Source organism: Herpailurus yagouaroundi, unplaced genomic scaffold (genome assembly GCF_014898765.1).
Source record: "Herpailurus yagouaroundi ecotype Mexico unplaced genomic scaffold, PumYag 203, whole genome shotgun sequence".
NCBI classification, from domain to species: Eukaryota; Metazoa; Chordata; class Mammalia; order Carnivora; family Felidae; genus Herpailurus; species Herpailurus yagouaroundi.
Window position 1 is genome coordinate 10146511 of NW_024412434.1, and position 14000 is coordinate 10160510.

A 14000-nucleotide genomic window follows, 5' to 3' on the forward strand; every position below is an offset into this window, starting at 1 on the left:
TAATTGACTCATTTAAGTATGCAGTTTGATATTGTCTGGCAATTTGTATACAATCATGTAACCACTGAATCAATATATAAAACAATGCCTTCACTCTGAAAGATTTCAAAAGTCTTGCAAAAATGCCATAACACATTTGTAATGTTAATAACAAGAATTCTCTGATAAAAAAAATCAAAAGAAAAGAAAACAAGTATTTTAATGTGGATGGTAAAAACATACCGATTTACCAAATGTCAAAACCTCTCTGGTGACCTCATATTCTCGCCCTGAAATAATGCTATAAATTTCAATCCTATTCAGAGAGCAGATGCTTTTGCAATCACTGAAGTACTATTACAGAAGAAAGACATACAAGTGTTATATATATTATTTATAGATTTCCTGCATTAGAAGAGCATGGAGAAGAACATTTAGACTGCTCTTCCATCTTGCCCTTTAAATAAAAAATAAAATGAAATCATTTTAGGTAATTTGCTGTCTGTCCTGATGCAAGTACACCAAATAACAGCCTTTTCCATGAGAGCTGGGAAAGGCTGTTCCAGCCCTAAGAACATGAAAGGAATCATCCTGTCAGGCTACTACTCCACTGCGAATGTGCGCAGCTAAAGGAAGGAAGGAACAATGCTGCACTATTAGGGCAACTCAGAAGCCCATCTTCCCACTCCTGCTTGCTCTGACCCCTCCCACATATACAAACCTGCAGTGGCCTCATGTCCCCCTCTGCACACATGTTTATCTCCTGCACAGTAACATTAAAGGGTTAATAACCGAGCAAATAAAAACCATTTGTTCATGGTGAACTCATTTTCTAGCCTGTTTCCTTTCCTCGTGACAGGTTTTGTCTTACTTACTAGATGTAAGTATAAAAGCAGAATAACCAATAATGCATGAGAAATGAAAGTAGTATTTATATCTATGAAAACCACTTCGATTACCTGAAATGTGCATTTGAGAGACTTTATGACTATTCACTGAATTTTTGTGCTTCCAAATACCACCTGTAATTTCCAGTCTTTGATCTCCCGAAAGGGATATAATTTTAAAGAGAAAAACTGCTATAATTGGCAAACAATGAGAAAGTGACGTCACTGTTAAGAATGAACAAATCAGGACCAATTTAGATAAATAACAACGCAATCTATAGCACCACCATGAAAGAAGCAGTTATAGCTAAGACTGGATTACGAGGGAAAGGGTCTCTTAACAGAAAGATGTCCAAACTCTGAATTTCAACCCCATTATGGCAGAGGACACACCAAGCAAAGGGCCCCCAAGACAGGAGACTGGATTCCTTACATCCTTAAAATGTGGCTGTTTGGCCAACCGAGAAGGGGAAAATTCTAGTTAAATCTCAATTTTTCCCTTTGTGTTCATCAATAGCAAATGCTTAATACCAGACCCTTTGAACTCAATTTTGACTCTTATTTTTTAGTCTCCTGGGTCAGTGATAAGCATATGCAGAAACCTAACCAACTGCCACTTTGCTCGCCCCCCTCCATCCTGGCTACTGACTCTTAGCAGTTAAAGGAAACACAAAGCCAAAAGCGGTATCCACATTTAACTAAGCAGGTCAGTCCAGAATGGTAACAGTAAGTAGAAATGAAGATATGTATGATCTTTAAAAATAAGGCAGAAGTAAAAAAAAAATTAAGTTCTCCCTTTATGCCTACATCATTAGGAAAACCTAAAATACTAAGTGACAGTAAAAATCCCCGTAGACATTGCATCAGTTCCCACAGCAGAAAACTTCCTACCCTATCTCTTATTAGATAGTTTCATTACAAATATGCAACTGGAATTTCAGAGACCTAGCAACGAGTACTCTCTTCCTAAATCTGGGCAACAATTAGCATCTGAAAATGAACATACAGAGAATTCAGAAGGAAATAATTCCTGAACAAGGCCCTGTATATTATTCGTGCTGAGAAACTCATAACAAAAGGAGAGGGAAATACAAAGGAAAAATACAGGAAAGAGAAAAATTATATCAAAGTAAACGAAATAATTTAGGAATCACAAAGAAAGAATAGAGAAAATAACCCAGTAAGATCTGAGTTAATATCATTTATCTTAGGATTTGAACTCTGGATTGAAATAGACATAAAATGATATTTCATGGTGAAAAGGAGTTTGTCCAAGCTGGAATCACCTCCCCACATGCCCAGCTGATAATGAGGGGTGTCACCAACTGCTCACCCCCTGCAGAACATACCCTATGAAGATTCACATTAGAAGCCCAGCGCTGTTAGCATGACTCTGGGTAATATCAGATCCTCTCTCTGGCCACTTTTTTCCTATCCTCATGCAAAGTAATTTATTTGGGCTTTCTTACAATAAGAGGTATAATTAGTAGTCATTTTGTAGAATAAAGTATTGATGCCACAAGCCAATTTTCTGAAAGTGCTTCTAAAGCAGCACCTGCACCATTCATGTTTATAAAGCAGGTAATTGTGCATCTAGCCACTTATGTATATATGTGATTAGTATAATTTACATATGTAAATCAATTATCTTATATACAGTTGGCCAACTTCTTCCTTTATTTTTTCCCTCATACTCTAAGTTCAGATTAATTCAGACTTCCAAAATACCATTTTAATAAACTACCAGTATTTTTTTCTCTCAAGCCATCTAGGGATATTTCCAATTCCTCCATGTGATAATAAAATACAAGAAGAAAGTTCAAAGAAGCTGTTAAGTTCCTACTGATTCATTGTTATCAGGAAGCTGCTTTACTTGTACTGGATGTTCCAAACCTTTTTAATCAATCTTCTCTCCTCTCACAAAAGAACATTTAACTGTGATCAGGAGTCTCCAACTCTTACCTAATTCCTACTGACAATACTGAGAAATGACAATATAATTATAATATAGATTTGATAGGCATAAAAGACAATGACCGATCCCATTTAATATTTTTAAACCCTGGGCAAAGAACTGTATCTTGTGCCCTTGCCCATTTAGGCCTACAGTAGGCAGAATACCGGAGTTTCCATTCAAATGCTAATCTACCAATGATTCCATATGGAAAAATAATAAAGATGCATTATTAAAAATGTTTTGAGGGGGCGCGTGGGTGGCTCAGTCAGTTACATGTCCGACTTCGGCTCAGGTTATGATCTTACGGTTCACAGGTACGAGCCCGCTGACACTGCAGAGCCTATAGCCTGCTATGAGTTCTGTGTCTCCCTCTCTTCCCCTCTGCCACTCATGTTCTGTCTTTCAAATATAAATAAACATTAAAAAAATTTTTTTTAAATAAATACAAATTTGAAGGATATAAAGATTCAAAATTTTATTCAAGACTGCATTAAGGGTCTGCACAGAATTACATCTCAAATATACAAACACAAACATGAGGTAAACTTAGAAAATTCTCCATTTATTTAAGGAAAAATGTTTTCAGTTCCTAATTTATATTCTATCACTTAGGTAAAGTTTAGAGGACTAAAAGTTTTGCTTTGTTTTAATATGTGACTTAATTAAAAATATAAAGCAATCTCAATAGAGAAAAAGTAATTTTGAAATCATAATACATTGCCTATTTTTAAAGAACACAACTGGTTATTTAAAAATTTTCTTGATTTCGGGGCGCCGGGATGGTTCAGTCAATTAAGTGTCCAACTTCAGCTCAGGTTGTGATCTTGTGGTTCATGAGTCCAGGCCCCACATCAGGCTCTGAGCTGACAGTTCAGAGCCTGGAGCCTGCTTCACATTCTGTGTCTCCCTCTCTTTCTGCCCTTCCCTCACCCAAGCTCTCTCAAAAACAAATAAATATGAAAAAAATTTTTTTAGATTTTTTAAATTTCTATAAAATAATATAATACAGTTTCACATTTTGAAAAGGTTCCTGAAAATACTATTTTACAATTTTGAAAGGCTCTATGATTCAATTTAAAGTGGCAGATTAAACATATAAATTTATTTCCTCTCATTCATGAATCTCCATTAAAATGTTAGTAATAGAATCAAAAAGTATAAACCACACACACACACAAAAAAAGAGAATGGAAAAAAGGAGAGCCGTAGACAAGAGAGTTCAATAAAATTTTTCAACATGGAAAGCAGATGGCCCAGTGGTGACCAATTTGGCAGTGCAGAGGAAGCCACAAAATAAAGCAGTAGGTGAGAGCTATTTTGTGGTCCCCTGAGCAGATTAACCCAGGAGTTGGGAGAGGTGGGGTAGAAAACAAGGGACCCTTTGGAAGTTTGGTTAGAATCAAAAGACTTGACAACCTCTTATCTCACATATAAAATACCAACATCCAGAAGCCTGCCAGAGTACTTCTCACATACACACACATCCAGGCAAGAGACTGGAGATTTTATTCCCTAGAGAAACTGACCTGAAGGGACATGAGATTTGGTGACATCAGTAGAGTGGATAACGAGAATGAGGCACACACTACTACGTGGTATGTAAAATAGGAAAGTCAACTTGGAAAGGGGAGGCCAAGCGATTTGGGGAACAGTGGATCCCACATAGGTGAGCGGCAGAGAGAGAGAGATTAGAAAGGTCTGATGCTCGGCAGAACTCCACTGTGGAGCAGGAGGACGCAGGGTTCCAGAAGCACAATTAATACCTTGCCAAAATTCAGGACACAGATTAGAAAATGAAAGAGAAGAGAAGCTCAGCCCTGCGTTTCCAGGTATGCATCCAAAGCACAGACGTGCTCGGGACAAGTTAACACCACCAAACTGGATCTACGCTGTTATTGCTCTGGATTATAAGTCTTTTGGTTCTACTTGCTTTTTACTAACCAAATGAATGTATTTATTCAGAAAAAGATAAAGATGATTAAGTTTATCTGCAATTATATTTAGTGAAAAAAGTAGGATAACTTCATAATAATGATATTGCCAATCATTTGAAACACAGACAAAAAGATGAAGGAAATATGTTAAATGTTAACGTACATAATGTTCTTTTTATAGTTTCAAGTATTTTTTACAATGATCATTTATTTCAAATCATTAAAAAATCATTTAAAGAATAGAAAAAATATAAAGTATGAAAACAATACAATTTACACGTATGTCTGCAGAAAAACCAACAGAACATTCTGAAAGAAATACAATAACCAAACGCTAATAAAATCATAATGAACACAATAAATGCACGCTACTACAGTGATCCAGTAAAGGTTTTACCAGTCCTGAGTTTGATAAAAGCAACTAATAAAAACACTTATGAAGGGGCGCTTGGTGGCTTAGTCGGTTAAGCGTCCGACTTCAGCTCAGGCCATGATCTCACTGCCTGTGGGTTCGAGCCCCACGTCGGGCTCCGTGCTGACAGCTCGGAGCCTGGAGCCTGCTTCGGACTCTGTGTCTCCCTCTCGCTCTTCTCCTCCCCCCACCTTGTGTTCTATCAAAAATAAATAAACATTAAAAATTTTGTTCAAAAATAAAAATGCTTATGAATTTTATTAGAATTAATGATTACCTCACTTCAATCATATTCAATGAAAATGAGAAAAACTACATTCTTCTGGGACTGGCAGTTCCCTTAAGAGAGCACCTTCTAGTATTTCCGCATTAGATAGAATTGTCCAAACCTACTCTCAGGAGACTCTACAGCTTCCCTTTGGCAACTTATTCAGCATTCAATACCATTTCTAATAAGGTTTTTACTCCATAAATGTAAATACCTGGTTCTGTAGTTTATATCATTAGTATTCAATGAGGACAGAAAAAAACCTCGCAGCTTACCATTTTTGTCTAATGAAGCCTCACTTACACTAATTTTCTATTATATCCAGCACCTGGCACAGAGCCTCAGTCGCATGTTAGCCAAGCAAAATGCAGATGAATAAATAAATATTATAATGAAGTCCCTTTAAGCTTGTTCTTCTGCAAGGAAAATAATTCTCGCTTATTGAGTCTTTTATCGTGGAGATGTCTCCTTTTAGTCTTTAATAGCCTTTAGGGCTTTTCTTTAATGTCCTCTTGTGTCTTAAAGCCACAGGGCCAGAATGGGGCACAACATTCTATTGAGTCCATGAGCAGTCGGGAACATACTAAAGGAACCATGGTTTTATGGTATTGATGTTACACAAACGTTCAGTCATTCCAAGACCACACAGTAAATTTCTACACATAGAATAATGTTGAAACACTTACCTCAAGAACCAACCACAGCTTATCTCCACTTATTTTATCCTTCTTAAAGTACATCCCGTAGAATCTGACCACATTAGGGTGGTCAGAAAGCGTTTTTAAGATGTTATACTCTGCTTCAATCTCTTCATCAATGTCCTAGTTTCAAAAGGTCATAAAAAGAAAACCATGAGAAAAACATGAATTATGTCAAAGAGGCACATACTGTAGACCACCAAATAGAGAATTTAATTTTGTCAAAGCAAGGTTATAATAATAGGTTTTATTATGCTCAGTAGTAGGCACTGAAATTTCTGATGCCATTATTTAAGGGGAGAGATTGTGATTTTCCTGCTAATCAAATACATCTCTAATTATGTTAATTTCCTTGAGTTACAAAGGGACAAATAAAAGACTATTTTTGTATGTAGTTAGAAAGAAACATACATGGAGATTCCAAAAGATACTCCTTTCTTTGCAGTGTTAACACTGTTTTAGTGGCCACTGTTTTGAAGCCACTGATTTGAAATAAATACTTTTAGCTGGTTCATTTGTTTCTTTGAAATATAGGATATTTAGAAGCTTTCAAAAACTAGTCATATAAGCAATAAATTCCTACGTATATAAGATGGCACACAGCCTTAAGTTAGGTAAAGGCCCATTTGCCAGAAGTAGAATACATCGCTATCGTGTCAACAAAAATGCAAGATAACCACTTAAAGTCATGCTTTTAGAAAACCACAAAATATGAAACAACTCAGAGTAGTAATAAGAGAAACCCTTCTACTACTGTTTTTATAGTAATACTTAGCATCCACGTTGTTTTCTTACAAAATCATGTAATCACAGAGCTGCAAAGAATTTTAGACCAGAGCTCTAATTTTAGAAAAAGAAACTAAAGCTCAGAGAAGTTGGTCACAGAGCTGGTTAGTGTAAGATCCAGAATGAGACTGCAAGTCTAATGCCTATGACCTTCTAATCCTGTTCATTTTATCCCTTTCTTGGATAGACACTTACTCTATCAAAATTCATAATAGTAAGACTCTTTTAATAAAAAAGCCACTCTGTAAAATGCTCAGACGCATTTAAATTTATTTTATTAAGATTATAATCTCTTGGTTATAAATCTTTTTTATTTGACTTCTGACATGATGAATGAAGAGGAAATAAATAATTCTCAGAAAAACATATATGTACTATGACAAGAATAAAGGCAGCAAAAGAACAAATCTCACGAAATCAACAGATATTTCATTAAAGCAATAGGACAAAAGATGATTTTTAAGGTTCAAAGTATACAAAACATGAGTAAATTATAAAAGGATAATGGCTATCTGTATTCATAATTCATGTGTTCTTCTCCACTAAGGAGTAGAAGAAAAGAAGAGACACTGGTTACAGGGCCAGACACGGGATCTGGCCAGAGCCCTTTCCCTTACCACCATGACCCTAAACCATAATTATGTAGACCAGAGGAGAGAGTTATAGTTACTTTGGTACAGCTTAATTTGTGTCTCTCCTCCTCCAGTTTATAAGAACTTTCCATTAGAGAATATGAAAACATTCAGCATCAGTAAAGCCCAGGCATAGTTCTTTTTTTTTCCCCTCCAGTGTATCTAATTTCTTGCTGAAAATAAACCCCCACTCTCCCTCCCCTCTCCTCAAAATAATAAGAAACACTGTAGTTATAATGCGTTTAGTAGAAATAAACAATCCAAAAAGAAAGAGCAACCCTAAGATGCACAGAGGCCCAGAGACCTTTTGCAGGGTCCTACACTTTGTTAGTATAAGAGCTGTGACAAGGACTAGGAGTCCTGTCCTTCTCACACACATCACATCATTTCTGTCATGTCACACTCCATCACCTGTGCAAGAGTCAAGTAACTAAAGAAACTGCTCTCAATAGAAGTTTGGGTATTATGTGATCACTGAGCTCATGGTGGCTCACCCAACGTGCTACGGGGAGAGCTACATGTTTCCCAGGAGCTGAAAATGTTACAAAATAGCCAGTTCTCATTCTCAGGGGGAAAAAAAGTCTCATCAGTTTCTTCATGCTCTGAAAGCCCCCTCCCACCCCCCAAAAAAAGGCTTGGAAGTTTCCCTTATCACAACTGCCATTCCACAAACAGCAGAAGAGGGCCCTACTGGGGCATCACTTAAAAGGCCATAAGGACTCCACGCACATTATCGGTTCTTCACAAGGTAACCCACCCTGGTTATAAGTGAGTACCATTTTTGCTTTGGAAACATTTCAGCAAACCTGAAAATAAATTTCCCATCTCTGAAAGAAATATAATTTAAAATAAAATATTTCTCATTTAGCTTAAGAGATATTCTGCCTGAAGCCTAAATATATATAGGAAGAAAAAGAGATGTGGCAAAGATGACATTTTAGAATTACCTCTAGACCCGAGTCTGTGTTCTTACAATTTTTTGAAATCTAAAATAACATTGACTTAACTGTTGAGCTGTTGAGACCTGTATTTATCTATTTACTTATTTGTATTTGGTCCCTATTGTATATGTTAAGTGTATAAATAAGAAAAACCTAACATTTTTTTTTTACATTTTCTTCTACTGTAACTGACATTGTGGCAAATCAAGATATTTACAGATTTTTTAACTGCTTAATACAAATAAAAACAAAGTTAATTAGGAGAAGAAGAAGAAGGAGGAGGAGGAGGAGACAACAACAATGTGACATACATGAATCGGATCCAGAATTTTCACTGCTGCTTTTTGGCCATTTTTCTTATTTAACACTTTAAAAACTTTCCCATAAGTTCCTTTGCCGATCGTTTCAATGATTTCCCATGTATCAGAAGGATCAGGAAAGTTATCAAAGATGATTGTTTTTCCAGTTAATGGAAGCATCTCACAAGTTTAAATCACTGGAGAGAAAAAGTACAGTTTCAGGTACATCTCATTGGGGATATTAAATGGCAACATAAACTCAAGGGAAATTTACTAACACTTCACTAATATGATGGAAAATATACAGCTGTAACCAAATGTACTCAGAATTATAGAAAATTTTAATTTCAATTCTTTTTGCAAAAAGATTACTAAGAGTAATAATGCTTTGTAAACAAGGCTTTATTTCTATGTTTAATATAGTCCCATATTAATTGCTCTTAATTCTTTTCATATTAAAATAAACAAAATATTTAAATCACTTTGATGTGCTGCTTTATACTGAGGTATTAGTACAGTGAATGAAATTAATTTAGAATTAACCACAAAGATAAAGATTCAACATCATCAAGGCAAATCCCACACTTTAAAGTGATCATGTCTTATACCACTCCTGTATGTAAAACCCAATAATGGGTCCCCTCATATTGCTTTTAGCATGAAATTTCTTTAACATTAGCTTACCAGGTTCTTTAAAATATGGTCGGTCCTTGCTTAATGTTCTAGCCTCAGGTCTCAACTCTTATCTAAGTCACTACAAACCGGCCACTAAGGATCCTTAAGGTCATTTTTTTTTTCTTGCTTAAGGATTTTAATATACACGAATCCCTTCCACTTCTGCCTGTGGTTTCTTTACTAAATTGCAACACCTACTTATCTTTCAGATCTTGGCTTGATGTCATTTCCTCTGAATGTGACCACTCTTCATCCATTTGGGTTGAGGCCCCACCTCTGTACTTGCATAGCATTTTACCCATGTTTACCAGGTATCATGATATGCCCAATACCTGGAACAGTGCTGAAATAATTAGGACACTATGGCCAATGAATCCAGGTGACTTTACAAAGGTGATGTTATATGTAATGTGAAATAAGATCTCAGGTTTTCTGACTTCCCAGTGGTATTTTCAACATCCTATACTCTCCCTATATTACATTCAACCATTTGTATAAAATTATAAAAAAAAAAAAAAGTAACAGAAATAGGTCCCAAACTTCTGGGGGCCTCACATTTTTTCAATTACCTTTGCAAAACCTCACTTTTTCCAATGACAAAAAGCTGACTGCAGGGGCACTTGGGTGGCTTGGTCAGTTAAGCATCCAGCTCGTGATTTAGGCTCAGGTCATGATCTCATGGTTTGTGAGTTCGAGCCCATGTCAGGCTATGTGCTAATAGCACAGAGCCTCTTGGGATTCTCTCCCTCTCTCTCTGCCCTTCTCTCTCTCTCCCTCCCTCTCTCAAAATAAATAAACATTAAATATAAAACAAAAGTTGACTGCAGTTGTGCTTGTATGTGTATGCATACACATAGAAACACATCTGTTAATAAATAGGTATTAATACTACGTAATAATGTTGGTTCATGAAATACACTAGTCTAACTACAATGTTCAACCTCTGCCACACCACCAATCCATTGAGTTCTCACTTTCTTTATAGCCATCAACCGTATTCAGTCTTCATTCTTTCTTCATTTTCTTCTTCCCTGGCATAAATTCTATAGCTTGAGTTATTATGATCTCCTTGCAAACACCCTCGACGCTCTTGTTCCTCTTTCTCCACCATGAGTCTCCCAGGGTAAAAAAACAAACAAAACAAAAAAACAAAAAACCACAAAACAGCTCTGGTTAAACCTTACATTTCTTCACACCTGTGCCTACAGCTGGAGAAAACCACACAACCATAATGCTAGTTTCACTTCAAATTCCGGATTAAAAAACCTACAAGTAGACTGTCGACACTGCCCAGAAGTCCTATGCGCTTCCCTGGTTTGTCTGTTCCTTGCTCTCTGGAGGGATTATTTCACAATGATCTCTCTTCTCACACTTTTCTCTCCTCAGATTGTTCCTCTTTGTTCTCTATCCCCTCTCACAAAACTTCCCAGCTGATGCCCTTACTTAATAATTATTGAAAAGATGAAAGTAATAATAAACTCCTTAACTTTCTCATCTTGAAAACTAAACTAATGTGCATAAAACAGGAGTTCATTCTCAGTATAATCAATTTTGCTGTTTTGCCTCAATTAGTCTTTTACTTCAGTTCCTTCTCAGCCTTCAGATCTTGGCTCAAACATCACTTTCTTAGAAAGGCTTTTCTTGAACAACCTACATAAAGGTAGCTTTCCCCACATATTTCCCCATTTCTCCTTTAGAATGCAAGCTACAAAAGGGTATAGACTTTGCTCTTTTTACTACTGTATGTGCAGTTTCCAGAACGATGCCTAGCACATGGGAGGCAATTAGTAAATTTGGGAAAATGGGCAAACATTTTGTTGTTTACCTGTTAATTTTGACAACACAGACCTTATCTGTCGTGTTCACATCCAAATCTAATAATGCCTAACTCTGTTCCTGGCATGTAGTAGATGTTAAATATACAGCTGTTGAATAAATTAATCAATATGGCTCTTCAAAAGAAGTTTTTAAATGAGGGAGAAAAATAAGGATGAGGGAGAGCTGAAAAGAATTTGAAAATCTCACAAAATAAGGATCATATTCTGATTCATTATACTTAAGGGCACATCATCTAGTAAATGGCTATGAATGACTGCTAAAAATTACATTACTACATAAAAATACACTTATGAATAGTTCATAGAACATTTAATTTTATGAAATTTGTGCCTTTGATCCAAAAAGCAACAGAACAAGTAGGAGGTAATCAGTAATAATCATCCACTTTAGTGATTGCACAATCAGTGACAAGATTACTTCTTCCATCTATGTACTTGAGTCATGCAAATAAGCATTTATGCCATCCATATAGTGTAAAAGACCAAAAGACCATATTAAATCTTATTAAATACCTGAAATAAGCGTTTTGAATCACAAGAAACATTCATTACATGGAATACTACCTCTCAAGTGGTAATGTTATTGAACACAACTTTACTTTCTGCTACGTTAATTATTAGGAATTAACTACTGGTATTTATTTATTTATTTATTTATTTAAGAGAGGTAGACCATGTGTGTGGGGGAGATGGCAGAGGGAGGGGGAGGGGGGAGAGAGAGGGAGAGGGAGAGGGAGACGGAGAGGGAGAGGGAGAGGGAGAGGGAGAGAGAGAGAGAGAGAGAGAGAATATCTCAAGCAGGCCCCACGCTCAGCTTGGAGCCTGACATGGGGCTTGGTTCCACAACCCTGAGATCATGGCCTGAGCCAAATATCAAGAGTCAGATGCTTAACCAACTGAGCCACCCAGGTGCCCCATAACTATTCATATTTAAATATACAGGCATCAGAATTCAACTAAGAATGGCTGCAAAGTATTTTAGTGTCTTGAGGATACAAAGATAGGCAACCCATAGATAGATACATGTAAGTAATATTATGAAAAGTGACAGATAACAGAAATAACCATAAAGTGTTATAGAAGCCCAGGTGAAGAAGAAATTCTGAAGTGATCATGAAGAGATACAGAAAATGAGCAGTATTGGAGCTGGACATTAAACATGACTGAAGTTTGTCCAAAATATAATATCCTCTTTAACAGTTCTAAGTAAGATAAACATTTAAAGCAGTGCATTATTATAATATAAAACAATAATCACAGAATAACAAAAGCACAAGTGTTTTGGAAACAGAATGCAGCTAGTCAAATCTCATTTAAAACAAACAAAATTCTCAACAAGTAGGTAAAATGAAGCCTAAAATGACTTTCTCAAAATTAAACTTTGAAGAACTTAGGGGTGACTAGGTGGCTCACTGGCTTAAGCATCCGATTCTTATCTCAACTCAGGTCATGATCTCATGGTTTGTGAGATTGAGCCCATGTCAGGCTCTACACTGATAGCATGGAGGCTGTTTAGGATTCTTTCTCTCCTCTCTCTCTCCCTCTCTCTCCAAATGAGCACATGTGCATGCATACACACACACACACTCTCTCAATAAATAAATAAACATTAAAATAAAGGAAAAAAAGAATTAAAAAACTTAGGATAGAAGCAAGTCTTCTGAATCTTAAGCCATACTTCTCCCACTACGTGATAGGTTATTATTTAAAAATAAAATAAATGTCAGTTAAAAATTAATTATTTAATAATTACAGTAGGGGTGCCTGGGTGGCGCAGTCGGTTAAGCGTCCGACTTCAGCCAGGTCACGATCTCGCGGTTCGTGAGTTCGAGCCCCGCGTCAGGCTCTGGGCTGATGGCTCAGAGCCTGGAGCCTGTTTCCCATTCTGTGTCTCCCTCTCTCTCTGCCCCTCCCCCGTTCATGCTCTGTCTCTCTCTATCCCAAAAATAAATAAAGGTTGAAAAAAAAAATTAAAAAAAAATAATAATAATTACAGTAGATTGTATTCTACATAACTATGAATGTTCATCTTTTTTTCTACTCCTTTAGCACTCATAGAATAAAAAATAATTCTCTAGCTCATAAAACAAAAACTAATTTCTCAATTAAATGATCATATATGCTAAATATTTTTGGCATATATACTTACTATATTTTGACATATGTATTTACCATAATTCCAAAAGACTCTATTCTATTTTAAGAGCCACATTTTAAAAATGAAGAATAATTCTTTTGAATTAACTTATTGTATACTGAGCTGCTGAGTTTTCGTGGTTTTTTTTTTTTTCATAATAGAAAACAGACCATAATACAATGAAAAAGGTATCTTACTTCGGGATCTTAACGTTCATCTCAATACTTATTCTAACTGCTTTAAAAAAATTTTTTTTAATCTTTATTTTTGAAAGACAGAGAGACGGACTGTGAGCAGGGGAGGAACAGAGGGACAAGGAGGCACAGAATCTGACACAGGCTCCAGGCTCTAAGCTATCAGCACAGAGCCTGACGCGGGGCTCAAACTCACAAACCACAAGTTCAGGACCTGAGTTGAAGTTGGACACTCAACCGACTGAGCCACCCAAGCACCCCTTGAATGCTTTTGTAAATCTGCACTTCATTCTTATTTACTAAAATAACCAAAATGCCTTCATTCTCATTCTAAAACACAGCAGGATGATGTCCCCTTGGGCT

The 14000-nt window shown here is 36.3% G+C and overlaps 1 protein-coding gene across 7 annotated transcripts in view; it reads right to left on the reverse strand.

The window, feature by feature from the left end:
• The window catches only part of MYO3A (myosin IIIA), a 243192-nt gene that overhangs the window by 217509 nt on the left and 11683 nt on the right, over positions 1–14000 (reverse strand). For all 7 annotated transcript variants that reach the window (XM_040451173.1, XM_040451175.1, XM_040451172.1 and 4 more), the window contains exons 2-3: positions 8806–8990; positions 6124–6258 (exon numbers count right to left, since the gene is read on the reverse strand). In XM_040451173.1, coding sequence (XP_040307107.1) covers positions 6124–6258; positions 8806–8973 — 303 coding nt within the window. In that variant the 5' untranslated portion in view covers positions 8974–8990. The remainder of the gene's footprint in view (positions 1–6123; positions 6259–8805; positions 8991–14000) is intronic.